Source organism: Stegostoma tigrinum, unplaced genomic scaffold, assembly GCF_030684315.1.
Source record: "Stegostoma tigrinum isolate sSteTig4 unplaced genomic scaffold, sSteTig4.hap1 scaffold_111, whole genome shotgun sequence".
NCBI classification, from domain to species: domain Eukaryota; kingdom Metazoa; phylum Chordata; class Chondrichthyes; order Orectolobiformes; family Stegostomatidae; genus Stegostoma; species Stegostoma tigrinum.
Window position 1 is genome coordinate 92,713 of NW_026728062.1, and position 15,090 is coordinate 107,802.

At 45.1% G+C, this 15,090-nt stretch overlaps 1 protein-coding gene across 1 annotated transcript in view; it reads left to right on the forward strand.

Annotated features, from left to right (window-relative positions):
* Positions 1-15,090, forward strand: part of LOC132207615 (complement C4-like) — a 201,613-nt gene that overhangs the window by 33,713 nt on the left and 152,810 nt on the right. The window contains exon 6 of the mRNA XM_059643559.1: positions 11,103-11,162. Within this exon, the coding sequence (XP_059499542.1) occupies positions 11,103-11,162 (60 nt within the window). The remainder of the gene's footprint in view (positions 1-11,102; positions 11,163-15,090) is intronic.

Sequence of the window (15,090 nt, forward strand, 5' to 3'; positions counted from 1 at the left end):
ATGGTCACAGAAATTTGAGGGTGCATACATGAGGATCAATGGTCGGCACAACATTGTGGGCTGAAGGGCCTGTTCTGTGCTGTACTGTTCTATGTTCTATGTTCTATGTTCTAACATAGTGAAATGTGAGGGTGGATGAACACAGCAGGCCAAGCAGCATCTCAGGAGCACAAAAGCTGACGTTTCGGGCCTAGACCCTTCATCAGAGAGGGGGATGGGGTGAGGGTTCTGGAATAAATAGGGAGAGAGGGAGAGGCGGACCGAAGATGGAGAGAAAAGAAGATAGGTGGAGAGGAGAGTATAGGTGGGGAGGTAGGGAGGGGATATGTCAGTCCAGGGAAGACGGACAGGTCAAGGAGGTGGGATGAGGTTAGTAGGTAGTAGATGGAGGTGCGGCTTGGGGTGGGAGGAAGGGATGGGTGAGAGGATAAACAGGTTAGGGAGGCAGAGACAGGTTGGACTGGTTTTAGGATGCAGTGGGTGGAGGGGAAGAGCTGGGCTGGTTGTGTGGTGCAGTGGGGGGAGGGGACGAACTGGGCTGGTTTTGGGATGCGTTGGGGGAAGGGGAGATTTTGAAGCTGGTGAAGTCCACATTGATGCCATTGGGCTGCAGGGTTCCCAAGTGGAATATGAGTTTATTATCACCATTCAACAACATATTTCAGATATGTCGACAAATTAAATATTCCAGCAGAGGGATAAAACAAGGAAGAGGAGAGTGAGGAGGCAATAGTTTTGATGACAAAAGAACACCAACTTACCTTGATCCATTTGAGCAATAAAGCAGGCACACAAACAAATAATCAGCTAACAATGCACATGTGCAACGGAAGCTACAGGGGGACGAAGAATGCCGAATTGTTGTCATGCGTATTGCTGAAAGGGTGATTGAAACAGAATCTGTGGTAAATTTGAAGAAACACAGATAATACATCTCAGCATGTTCGAGAAAGAACTTTATGGACTGAGGCAAATTGTATTGCCCTTTTCAGGAGTTATTAGGTTCATAATGAATTGAAAGACTTTCTTCCGTGCTGAAAGCTTTAGTTTAGTTGCACCTGGATCACAATTTCTGTTCCTGGTAGTATTTAGCAAACTGTTAAAAGTGAATGTCACTGCACAGAATTCCAAACATGACTCCAATCAGGAGAGAAAATATCCAGGGGGTGTGATGAGTTGTATCCTCTCATGTTGAACAATGCAGCTACAGATACAATGGAGGCACTGATGATAATGTTCCAAGAATCCTTAGATGTGGAAAATTCTCAGAGGATTGAAAGATTGTGAACATAACACCATTATTACAAAGATACTTCGACAAAATAGTAAGCCAGTATTGCCAATTTAGGTCAACCTGGGTAGATGTTCATGCCTGCAATGAAAGATGAAATAACAGGGTACTGAGTGTGCTATAACATCCTACAGAGTTAACATCCTTTCATAAAGGAGAAGTAATACTTGACAAACTTGCTACAGTGCTTTGAGAAGGAAACAAACATTACTGATGAAGGACCACCAGTTGATGTAGTACATTGAGATTTCAACAAAGCATTTGATAAGGTACAGCTGATAAGGTGTCTCAAAAGAAAAGAGCCCATGTGTTCCAGAGTAGTATGTTAGGATGGACAGAGGACTGCATCACAAATAGAAGTCGAGAAGTAGCAGCAGGATGGTAACTTACAAGTCACGTACGGCCACAGAGCGAGTGCTGCGGAGGCCGTACACCTCATGTTGACTGGGTTGATTTCGGAAATGGCGTAGGGGATTGCTATGCTTATGAAAGTTGGGCAGGGTGGGACTACATTCATTGGAGTTTATAAGATTGAAAAAAATCTTATTTTTTCAACAGGTAAGATTCTGAAGAGGCTTGATAGTGTATATCCGTAGAGATTACTCCCATTTGTGAAAGATTTTACGATCAGAGGCCACATTTTCAAATTGGTTGCCCATTAATTCAGGGAAGAATTACTTCTTTCAGGTTGTAGCAATTTATTGAACACTTGAGCCAAGAAGATTTTAGAGGTAATGCCCTTAATCATATGCTAGGCTGTAACGGCCAGGTTAATTTTTAAATCAAGAAACAATGATAATGAGAAAAGGGTCTCGGCCTGAAACGTCAGCTTTTGTGCTCCTGAGATGCTACTTGGCCTGCTGTGTTCATCCAGCTTCACACTTGGTTATCTTGGATTCTCCAGCATCTACAGTTCCCATTATCAGTGATAATGAGAAAAGGGTAGTCTTTACAGTGGAAGATACTTCAAGGATCCCCTTATTATGAAAGAATACAGGGAGGAATTAAGCCCGTCACTACAACGCCATCACTACCATGAGAGAAGTAGCAGTAGACAATCTAATGGAGTGAAAGCAGATTAGACTCTTTGCCGTGATGGTTTACTTTCTAAGATTCTCAACAATGAGCTTCAGAGTCGGTGTATGCATTGATTGTAATTTCCCAAAAAGGTTTAGATTCTGGAGAAGCATCTGAGGGCTGGAAAACTGCCAATGTGACATCCCTATTTAAAAAGGAGAGAGGCAAAAAGAAGATAACTACAATCGAAACAACCTAACATCTATTGTTGGAAATATGTGGCAATCAACTATGAAGAAAATAATAGCAGGACATTTGGAAAATCAGAATCTAATCAAACAGAATCACCATAGATAATGGGAACTGCAGATGCTTACACTTACGTGAGGAATAAGAGAATGGTCAAAGAAAGAGTAGGGCCGATCAGGGATAGCATAGGGAACTTGTGTGTGGAGCCTGAGGAGGTAGGGGAAGCCCTAAATGAGTTTTTTGCTTCTGTCTTTACGAAAGAAACGACCTGTGTAGTGAATGAAACCTTTGAAGAGCAGGTGTGCATGCTGGAATGGATAGAGATAGAGGAAGCTGATGTACTGAAAATTTTGTCAAACATTAAGATTGACAAGTCGCCAGGCCCGGATCAGATTTGTCCTCGGCTGCTTTGGGAAGCGAGAAATGCAATTGCTTCGCCACTTGCGAAGATCTTTGCATCCTCGCTCTCCACTGGAGTCGTACCTGAGGACTGGAGAGAGGCAAATGTAATTCCTCTCTTCAAGAAAGGAAATAGGGAAATCCCCGGCAATTATAGGCCGGTAAGTCTCACGTCTGTCGTCTGCAAGGTGTTAGAAAGGATTCTGAGGGATAAGATTTATGACCATCTGGAAGAGCATGGCTTGATCAAATACAGTCAACACGGCTTTGTGAGGGGTAGGTCATGCCTTACAAACCTTATCGAGTTTTTTGAGGATGTGACTAGTAAGGTTGATGAGGGTCAAGCTGTGGATGTGGTGTATATGGACTTCAGTAAGGCATTTGATAAGGTTCCCCATGGAAGGCTCATTCAGAAGGTCAGGAGGAATGGGATACAGGGGAACTTAGCTGCTTGGATACAGAATTGGCTGGCCAACAGAAGACAGCGAGTGGTAGTAGAAGGAAAATATTCTGCCTGGAAGTCAGTGGTGAGTGGGGTTCCACAGGGCTCTGTCCTTGGGCCTCTACTGTTTGTAATTTTTATTAATGACTTGGACGAGGGAATTGAAGGATGGGTCAGCAAGTTTGCAGACGACACAAAGGTCGGAGGTGTCGTTGACAGTGTAGAGGGCTGTTGTAGGCTGCAGCGGGACATTGACAGGATGCAGAGATGGGCTGAGAGGTGGCAGATGGAGTTCAACCTGGATAAATGCGAGGTGATGCATTTTGGAAGGTCGAATTTGAAAGCTGAGTACAGGATTAAGGATAGGATTCTTGGCAGCGTGGAGGAACAGAGGGATCTTGGTGTGCAGATACATAGATCCCTTAAAATGGCCACCCAAGTGGACAGGGTTGTTAAGAAAGCATATGGTGTTTTGGCTTTCATTAACAGGGGGATTGAGTTTAAGAGTCGTGAGATCTTGTTGCAGCTCTATAAAACTTTGGTTAGACCGCACTTGGAATACTGCGTCCAGTTCTGGGCGCCGTATTATAGGAAAGATGTGGATGCTTTGGAGAGGGTTCAGAGGAGGTTTACCAGGATGCTGCCTGGACTGGAGGGCTTATCTTATGAAGAGAGGTTGACTGAGCTCGGTCTCTTTTCATTGGAGAAAAGGAGGAGGAGAGGGGACCTAATTGAGGTATACAAGATAATGAGAGGCATAGATAGAGTCGATAGCCAGAGACTATTTCCCAGGGCAGAAATGGCTAGCACGAGGGGTCATAGTTTTAAGCTGGTTGGTGGAAAGTATAGAGGGGATGTCAGAGGCAGGTTCTTTACGCAGAGAGTTGTGAGAGCATGGAATGCGTTGCCAGCAGCAGTTGTGGAAGCAAGGTCATTGGGGTCATTTAAGAGACTGCTGGACATGCATATGGTCACAGAAATTTGAGGGTGCATCCATGAGGATCAATGGTCGGCACAACATTGTGGGCTGAAGGGCCTGTTCTGTGCTGTACTGTTCTATGTTCTATGTTCTATGCTGGAGAATCCAAGATGACAAAATGTGAGGCTGGATGAACACAGCAGGCCAAGCAGCATCTCAGGAGCACAAAAGCTGACGTTTCGGGCCTAGACCCTTCATCAGAGAGGGGGATGGGGTGAGGGTTCTGGAATAAATAGGGAGAGAGGGGGAGGCGGACCGAAGATGGAGAGAAAAGAAGATAGGTGGAGAGGAGAGTTTCGGTGGGGAGGTAGGGAGGGGATAGGTCAGTCCAGGGAAGACGGACAGGTCAAGGAGGTGGGATGAGGTTAGTAGGGAGATGGGGGTGCGGCTAGGGGTGGGAGGAAGGGATGGGTGAGAGGAAGAACAGGTGAGGGAGGCAGAGACAGGTTGGACTGGTTTTGGGATGCAGTGGGTGAAGGGGAAGAGCTGGGCTGGTTGTGTGGTGCAGTGGGGGAAGGGGACGAATTGGGCTGGTTTAGGGATGCGGTGGGAGAGATTTTGAAACTGGTGAAGTCCACGTTGATACCATTATGCTGCAGGGTTCCCAGGCGGAATATGAGTTGCTGTTCCTGCAACCTTCGGGTGGCATCATTGCGGCACTGCAGGAGGCCCATGATGGACATGTCATGTAAAGAATGGGAGGGGGAGTGGTAATAGTTTGCGACTGGGAGGTGCAGTTGTTTGTTGCGAACTGAGCGGAGGTGTTCTGCAAAGCGGTCCCCAAGCCTCCGCTTGGTTTCCCCAATGTAGAGGAAGCCACACCGGGTACAGTGGATGCAGTATACCACTTTGGCAGATGTGCAGATGAACCTCTGCTTAATGTGGAATGTCATTTTCGGGCCTGGGATAGGGGTGAGGGAGGTGGTGTGGGGGCAAGTGTAGCATTTCCTGCGGTTACAGGGGAAGGTGGTGGGGTTGGAGGGCAGTGTGGAGCGAACAAGGGAGTCATGGAGAGAGTGGTCTCTCTGGAAAGCAGACAGGGGTGGGGATGGAAAAATGTCTTGGGTGGTGGGGTCGGATTGTAGATGGCGGAAGTGTCAGAGGATGATGCGTTGTATCCGGAGGCTGGTGGGGTGGTGTGTGAGAACGAGGGGGATCCTCTTTGGGCGGTTGTGGCGGGGGCGGGGTGTGAGGGATGTGTTGCGGGAAATATGGGAGATGCGGTCAAGGGCGTTCTCGATCACTGTGGGGGGAACGTTGCGGTCCTTGAAGAACTTGGACATCTGGGATGTGCGGGAGTGGAATGTCTTATCATGGGAGCAGAAGCGGCGGAGGCGGAGGAATTGGGAATAGGGGATGGAATTTTTGCAGGATGGTGGGTGGGAGGAGGTGTATTCGAGGTAGCTGTGGGAGTTGGTGGGCTTGAAATGGACATCAGTTACAAGCTGGTTGCCTGAAATGGAGACTGAGAGGTCCAGGAAGGTGAGCGATGTGCTGGAGATGGCGCAGGTGAACTGAAGGTTGGGGTGGAAGGTGTTGGTGAAGTGGATGAACTGTTCGAGCTCCTCTGGAGAGCAAGAGGCGGTGCCGATACAGTCATCAATGTACCGGAGGAAGAGGTGGGGTTTGGGGCCTCCAGTGACAGTGCAGCACTCCCTTAATATAGTGAAAGATTTTACGACCAGAGGCCACATTTTCAAATTGGTTGCCGATTAATTTAGGGGAAGAATTACTTCTTTCAGGTTGTAGCAATCTATTGAACACTTTAGCAGAGAAGGTTTTAGAGGTAATGCCATTAATTATATGCTCGGCTGAGATGGCCAGGTTAATTTTTAAATCAAGGAACAATGACAATGAGAAAAGGGGAGCCTTTACAGTGGAAGATACTTCAAGGATCCCCTTATTACTAAAGAATACAGGGAGGAATTAAACACATCACTACCACAGCATCACTACAATGAGAGAAGTAGCAGTAGACAATCTAATGGAGTGAAAGCAGATTGGACTCTTTGCCGTGATGGTTTACTTTCTAAGATTCTAAACAATGAGCTTCAGAGTCGTTATATGCATTGACTGTAATTTCCCAAAAAGGTTCAGATTCTCGAGAAGCATCTGAGGGCTGGAAAAATGCTGATGTGATGTCCCTATTTAAAAAGGAGAGAGGCAAAAAGAACATAACTACAACCGAACCAGCCTATCATCTATTGTTGGAAATATGTGGCAATCAACTATGAAGAAAATAATAGCAGGACATTTGGAAAATCATAATCTAATCAAACAGAATCAGCATAGCCTGATGAAAGAGAAATTATGTCTGGCTAATTTGTTTGGGTTTTTGGAGGAAGTTTTGGGAGGAGAATTAATAGAGGAAAACCAATAAATGTGTTGTGTTTGGACTTGGAGAAAGCATTGAGAATGTTCTCAAAAGTAATAAGCTGAGAGCTGAGGTTTTGAAGGGAGTATATTGCTATGGATCAGTATGCTTTGCACGTTCTGGAAGAAGAGATCACATCTCGAGTGAAATGCACCAAGTGAATATATATTTTGGGGAAGTTGGTGGCAATGCGGTAAGTCACTGCAGAGGGTAAGAGGTGCCATTTGCTTGCTTTTTTTGCCTGATCGTTCATAAGCATTTTTTTTGAGACAGGGTGAATTGAAGCCAGAATCAGGGACCGAGAGGGTGAACCAGGTTCATTGGTTTGTGATCGCTACTGGTTTAAGAATCTATTATCGGTTGCTTTCGTAGAACGTAGAACATAGAACATAGAACATAGAACAGTACAGCACAGAACAGGCCCTTCAGCCCACAATGTTGTGCCGACCATTGATCCTCATGTATGCACCCTCAAATTTCTGTGACCATATACATGTCCAGCAGTCTCTTAAATGACCCCAATGACCTTGCTTCCACAACTGCTGCTGGCAACGCATTCCATGCTCTCACAACTCTCTGCGTAAAGAACCTGCCTCTGACATCCCCTCTATACTTTCCACCAACCAGCTTAAAACTATGACCCCTCGTGCTAGCCATTTCTGCCCTGGGAAATAGTCTCTGGCTATCAACTCTATCTATGCCTCTCATTATCTTGTACACCTCAATTAAGTCCCCTCTCCTCCTCCTTTTCTCCAATGAAAAGAGACCGAGCTCAGTCAACCTCTCTTCATAAGATAAGCCCTCCAGTCCAGGCAGCATCCTGGTAAACCTCCTCTGAACCCTCTCCAAAGCATCCACATCTTTCCTATAATAGGGCGCCCAGAACTGGACGCAGTATTCCAAGATAATAAAATGTGAGGCTGGATGAACACAGCAGGCCAAGCAGCATCTCAGGAGCACAAAAGCTGACGTTTCAGGCCTAGACCCTTCATCAGAGGGCTCTCTGATGAAGGGTCTAGGCCCGAAACGTCAGCTTTTGTGCTCCTGAGATGCTGCTTGGCCTGCTGTGTTCATCCAGCCTCACATTTTATTATCTTGGAATCTCCAGCATCTGCAGTTCCCATTATCTCTGGCAGTATTCCAAGTGCGGTCTAACCAAAGTTTTATAGAGCTGCAACAAGATCTCACGACTCTTAAACTCAATCCCCCTGTTAATGAAAGCCAAAACACCATATGCTTTCTTAACAATCCTGTCCACTTGGGTGGCCGTTTTAAGGGATCTATGTATCTGCACACCAAAATCCCTCTGTTCCTCCACGCTGCCAAGAATCCTATCCTTAATCCTGTACTCAGCTTTCAAATTCGACCTTCCAAAATGCATCACCTCGCATTTATCCAGGTTGAACTCCATCTGCCACCTCTCAGCCCATCTCTGCATCCTGTCAATGTCCCGCTGCAGCCTACAACAGCCCTCTACACTGTCAACGACACCTCCGACCTTTGTGTCGTCTGCAAACTTGCTGACCCATCCTTCAATCCCCTCGTCCAAGTCATTAATAAAAATTACAAACAGTAGAGGCCCAAGGACAGAGCCCTGTGGAACCCCACTCACCACTGACTTCCAGGCAGAATATTTTCCTTCGACTACCACTCGCTGTCTTCTGTTGGCCAGCCAATTCTGTATCCAAGCAGCTAAGTTCCCCTGTATCCCATTCCTCCTGACCTTCTGAATGAGCCTACCATGGGGAACCTTATCAAATGCCTTACTGAAGTCCATATACACCACATCCACAGCTCGACCCTCATCAACTTTTCTAGTCACATCCTCAAAAAACTCGATAAGGTTTGTAAGGCATGACCTACCCCTCACAAAGCCGTGTTGACTGTAGATTTCAGATTGAAAGTAAATCGGAGAAATATTTACAGGCTACAAACTAAAAGACCAGAATGTTTTCAAATCAAATTAAGATCGAAGTATTTGAAATGGTGATGCCAGGCCAGATGATGATTTGTACCTACATGACGGGCGAGTGGTCAGGCCCCTGACTCCAGCTTTCGGTTGATGAACTGGAATCTCAGTTTTGACCAATCAACAAATCATGTGGGGCAGAGTTACCAGGGAATGCTGTGCTTCAGGAGGCAGTCACACACCTTAGATTAACTAGCTGAAACCCGGTCAGTGGCCAATGACAAAGAACAGGGCAGGTGGAAGGATCCAGGATGTAGTGCAAAAGGAACCTTGGCCTTTGATCTTATCGAACAGGTTTGAGATTCTTTCTTCCTGTGTGGATGAGAGTGCAGGGTATAGGGAAGATGAGTAAACTGACTGTAGCACTGTGGTACAGGTGGGAAATTCAGGAGGGGATAAAAAGTGAAATGTGGTTATAATCAGAGGTAGTATAGTTAGGGGAATGAACACTGTTCGTTGTGACCAGGATCGAGAGTCTCGAAAGTAGTTTTGCCTGCCTGGTGCCCAGGTTCAGGATATTCCATCTCGGCTACGAAGGAACTTGAAGTGGGAGGAGTAGAAATCCAGCTATCGTGGTCCACACAGGTACCATTGACATGGAAGAAAGAGGAAAGAGGTTCTCCTGAGGGATTATGAGCACCGAGGTGCTGAGGTGAGAAAGCAGAACCAGAATGGTCATAATCTCTGGATTATTATCTGAGCAATTTGGCACGGTGTGAACATAATTATCGATGTACATTGTTCAAATGGTGGCATGGCAGAAATGTGTTTGAATTCATGGGACATTGGCATCGGTATGGGGAAGGAGGGAGTCGTTCTGGTGTTATAGGCTCGACGAGAATCATATTGGGACAATTATCCTCGCAAAATACAGAGCTAGGTCTGGGGCTAGGGCGTTAAAATAAAAAGTGTGGAGTGGGTGAGCTCAGTTGCATGGAAAATTGTGGAAAAAGTTAGAAGCTGGTAAGTGCTCAGCAAAGTTTCCAGAGCAAGTAATAGGACAAAAAGTATGGAAATGGTCAGGAGTCTCACTTCAGCTGCAGCAGATAAGAAGGGTGGCTGTAAATGCCAGACTGAAGATGTTGTATTGAATTGCAGGGAGTGTATGAAACAAAGTGAATGAGTTTGTGGAGCAGATTGAAATTGACAGATACATCACTCTGGGTATCACAGAGAGGTGGTTGTGAGGGGATAAGTGTTGGGAACGAAATAGCCAATGATTCATGTCCGATAGAAAGAACAGGCAAATGGACAGAGATGACAAAGTGTGGAGCTGGATGAGCACAGCAGGCCAAGCAGCATCTCAGGAGCGTAAAAGCTGACGTTTTGTGCCAAGACCCTTCTACTTCTGTGTGTTCATCCTGCTGTGTTCATCCAGATCCACACTTTGTTATCTTGGATTCTGAAGCATCTGCAGTTCCCATTATCTCCGATACAAATAGACAGAGATGCCAGGGTTGGCTTGTCAGTCAGAAATGAGGTCGCGCTGAAGGAACCACAGCTCTTGTGCTTGTTTATTAATGACTTGGAGGAAAGAGGTGCATGTGCTGTGGCTAAATTTGTAGATGACTGAAAAAATATTTAGAAAGACAAGGCATGGCCCAGAAACAGAGATTTACCAGGATGTTACTTGGATCGGAATGTATTAGGTATAAGGAGGGTTTGGTGGAAATGTTGTGTCATGATAAATGTAATGAGATCAACCATGATCTCACCGAATGATGGAGGAATATTCAATGGGCCAAATGGCTTTTTTTGTGAGTCTTCTTGTTTGACAATGCATTCATGAAGATGTTTTTTTTTCACTCTTGGATAAGATGTGAAAATGAAATGTATTCGAGATAATGGGAACTGCAGATGCTGAAGAATCCAAGACAACAAAATGTGAGGCTGGATGAACACAGCAGGCCAAGCAGCATCTCAGGAGGACAAAAATGCTCCTGAGATGCTGCTTGGCCTGCTGTGTTCATCCAGCCTCACATTTTGTTGTCATGAAATGTATACACTTCCTTTTCATCTGGGAATAAATAATTGTTCTGAACGATTTCCATTGACGAAGAGCAATCTGACAAGCTTCGCAATTTAAAGAGATTTTTAGCTTCTTTTTAATTGTAAAGGTATTCTTTGGAATTAATTTGGCATATATTATTTGCATCTCAGGAAGTATGTTCATCACTGCATCTCAAAAAGTGCTCTGTTGTATGACAACAGCTTTTTAAAGATCACTTCAATGGTTGTGATTTTGAGTTGCCACAACACACATTAAATTACACTGTTGGCTAATCTGTCCATGATTATTTCATTATCTTATGCTTCAAACAGACAAGGAAATATTGGTGATGCAATGAAGTGTTTGACTCTCAAATATAATTGCTGTTATAGTTTCCACTTGGAAGAAAGATTCACATCAAATTGACTGGTCAAGGAAGTGGGACACTGACTGTGAGTACTTTGAATGTTCGAGTTATTCCTCAAATGAAAGTTATGACCTTGATGATTTCTCTTTCATGCAGATATGAAGAGACTCTTTTAAAATATCCTCTAGGCTAATGGTTCAGGCATAAAAGTGCAATATGTATATTTATGTATCTACATGTACATGCGTCATCTGAAAAGATAATGAGTATAAATCACTTGTGACAAGGTGAGAATGAGTTATCCAGATAGTAAGAACTGCCAGTGTTGGTGTCTGAGATAACACATTGTGGAGCTGGAGGAACACAGCAGGGCAGGCAGCATCAGAGGCTCAAGAAAGTTGAGGTTTTGGGTCAGGACCCTTCCTGAGAAATGGAGGGTGGAAGGGAGCTCAGAAACAAATAGTGTGGAGGGGGAGGAGGTGGTAGGGAAGGTAGGTGGGATGGTAATAAGTGAGTACTAACCAGTTTGGAACAGATTTTCCCCAGGGGGTATTGAGTACGAATTCCAAATCACTCTCAAAATCTGAGTGACTGTTAACATTGATGTTTTTTGTCTGTGTGTTTCAGTAATTGCATGACAGTTGAATGGTTCGTTGAGAGTGAGGAACCGATGGACTCTCAGTCACCAAGATGGAATTTAGTTCGAAGAGTGACTTCAAAATAGTTGCTTGCTTTTAAAATCTTGACCATTTTTGCTGTCCAGTTGAATGAATTTAGCTTCATACTGCTTCAACAGGAATTAGTGTTTAATAGGAACATATTTGTGAAACTTACAGTTCGGTAAGTTTTAGCATAAACTGGTGCAGCCTTTCGGTGCTTGCAAAAAGGCTCACCTCTCCATTAATACCGAAGGAAAATTGGAGTTTAAAAGTAAGTTCACCCGCTGTCAGGGAATGAAATGTTAATGTTGACTCGAATATAATTTTTTAAAAAGTCATATATTTGTGTAACACTGAACTCAAATTAAAATTTGGATATGCTAGTTTTACAGATGGTTGGATATTGAATTCATTTTAAATGAGGGTGAAGATCACTTTAAATCCAGCATATTTGTGAAGAAAAGAAATAGCATGTCAAATAAAATTAACTGCATGACTCTTCATAGCCCTATATGTAGAATTTCATTCTGAACTATGAGACAGTTGTGACCCCATACTACCTCAGTGCTCATGGCAAGAGTAAGACTCCTGTTTGACGTGCTGTGCACTGCATGGAATGGCGGCAACATCAGATTCATTGATGCTTGAGAATCAAAAGAATATGACGATAAGATTTAAAATCAAAATCTCATTGAACACTTCAAGGAATGTATTACAGGAAGAGGGGGAAAGCATGTATGACTAATAGAAGGTGGTGGCGCTGATCACATAGACCTGTGTGCTAAAACTTATGACAAATTTCACATTGAATGGAACAGTTTAAACAGGCTGGAGGAAGCAGACATGCCAGCCCAAACTTTTTGAATTTGAGCATTCTGTTCGTAAACATCAGCAAAATTGTGGGAAACATGTTTATTCTTTCTCTTTTATTGCACAGAACCATACGATTAGACTGTTTTGATGAGGAATTTAAAGATTGTGTCCCATCCGTTTGACTCACAGTTTGGTACCATAGGTTGGTACGATCTTCGTTCGAGAAGGAAAAGGGATGTTCCAGATACAGAAAACCGTCAAACCATTTACTACAAAGTCCGTTTCTGGTTAGTATTAATCAATGCAGTTAAAATTTTTAGCTCGACATGATTGCACAATGGAGTCAATAAGAAAATTCCATCTGATATTCCACATAAATTTTAAGTGGATATTAAAGCAGCTCATTTCTTTTTTACGCTGTATGCTGCTTTTAAGAATGGTTGTCTTATTGTCGAAATGTTTAGCTTTGACTCCATGGCTTCTTCCATTAGCACACATTGAAACACATGTTTCTTCAGCCAAAAATGCACGTTTACCCGGTGTAGCTTGACTAACCTTCCCCTGTGGTCGTTCCCCTGAAATCCCCTGCGGTCGCTCCCCTGAAAAACAACTATACCATTTTGGATACTGTTCCGGGGGACGAGTTAGCAGGGGGATGCAGTAGGGTGCAGGTCTCTGGCACAGATTCTGTCCCTCTTGCACAGAAGGGAAGCGGGGATAGGAAGAGAGTGATAGTCATTGGGGACTCAATAGTGAGAGGGACTGACAGAAGATTTGCCGGGAACGAAAGAGACTTACGATTGGTGTGTTGCCTACCAGGTGCCAGGGTCTGTGATGTCTCGGATCATGTGTTGAGGGTCCTGAGGGGAGAGGGTGACCAGCCCCAAGTCGTGATCCACATCGGCACCAACGGCATATGTAAAATGAGGGATAGGGATGTCAGGCAGGATTTGAGGAAGCTAGGGTGGAAGTTGAGAGCTAGAACAAACAGAGTGGTCATCTCTGGTTTGTCACCCGTACCACGTGATAGCGAGGCAAAGAACACGGAGAGATTTCAGCTGAAGACGTGGCTGCAGGGATGGTGCAGGTGGGAGGGCTTCAGGTACATGGACAATTGGGGCTCATTCTGGGGAAGGTGGGACCTGTACAAACAGGACGGTCTCCACTTGAACCAGAGGGGCACTAATATCCTGGGTGGGAAATTGGCTAGTGCCATTTGGGTGGATTTAAACGAGCTCAGAAGGGGGATGGGAAACTGAGGTGTAGTCCTAGTACACAGGAGGATGAGCATAGGGAGGACATGGTCAGGACCTCACTGTCACAGGAGTGTGCTGGCAGACAGCAAGCTGGATTGAAGTGTGACGACTTTAATGCCAGGAGTATCCGCAATAATGTAGGTGAGCTTGCAGCTTGGATAGGTACCTGGGACTTCGATGTTGTGGCCATTTCGGAGACATGGATAGAGCAGAGTCAGGAATGGATGTTGCAGGTTCTCGGGTTTAGATCTTTCATTAAGGTCAGGGAAGGTGGCAAAAGAGGGGGAGGTGTGGCTTTGTTGGTCAAGGACTGTATAACGGCGGCTGAAAGAACCTTTTGAGGACTCGTCTGCTGCGGTGGTAAGGGCTGAGGTTGCCAAGGAAGGTTTGTCGACTGAGTCAGTGTGGGTGGAAGTTCGGAACAGCAAGGCAGCAGTCACTTCACTGGGGGTTTTCTACGGACCCCAAGTAGCAGTTGGGAGATCGAAGAACTCATTGGCCGGCAGATTGTTGAAAAGTGCAAACGTATCAGGGTTGTTGTTATGGGTGACTTCAACTTTCCCAATATAGATTGAAACCTCCTTAGTGCAGATGGTTTGGATGGAGCCGTTTTTGTCAGGTGTGTTCAGGAGGGTTTCCTTACTCAGTATGTGGACAGGCCGACGAGGCGGGAGGCCATTTTGGATTTGGTGCTCGGCGATGAGCCAGGACAGGTGTCAGGTCTTGTGGTGGGAGAACACTTTGGCGACAGTGACCGCAGGAGCCTCCCATTTACCATAGCCATGGAAAGGGAAAGGAGCAGTTACCAGGGGAAGATATTTCACTGGGGTCAAGGAAACTATGATGCTATCAGACAGGAGTTGGGAAGTACAGATTGGGAGCAATTGTTCCACAGAAAGGGCGCAGCAGACATGTGGAGGCTGTTCAAGGAGCAGTTGTTGCGAGTGATGTATAAATTTGTTCCTCTGAGACAGGTAAGAAGGGGTATGATTAAGGAGCCTTGGATGACGGGTACAGAGGTGCTTCTTGTCAAAAAGAAAAGGCAGCGTACGTAAGGTGGAGGAAGTGCGGGTCTGGCACAGCTTTAGAGTATTACAGGCCTGCTCGGAAGGAGCTCAAAAGATATTGCCTGTTCAATTGTTACCTGTTGCAATCTTTGCGTCCACGTTTGCTCATTCACTGGTGTCAAGATGCCAGCAGTGCATGTACCTTCTCCATCCCGTAATGCCGTCAGCTCACACAAGACATAGGCCTTACTTAAAATCTTCTGATCAACCAAAGTTCA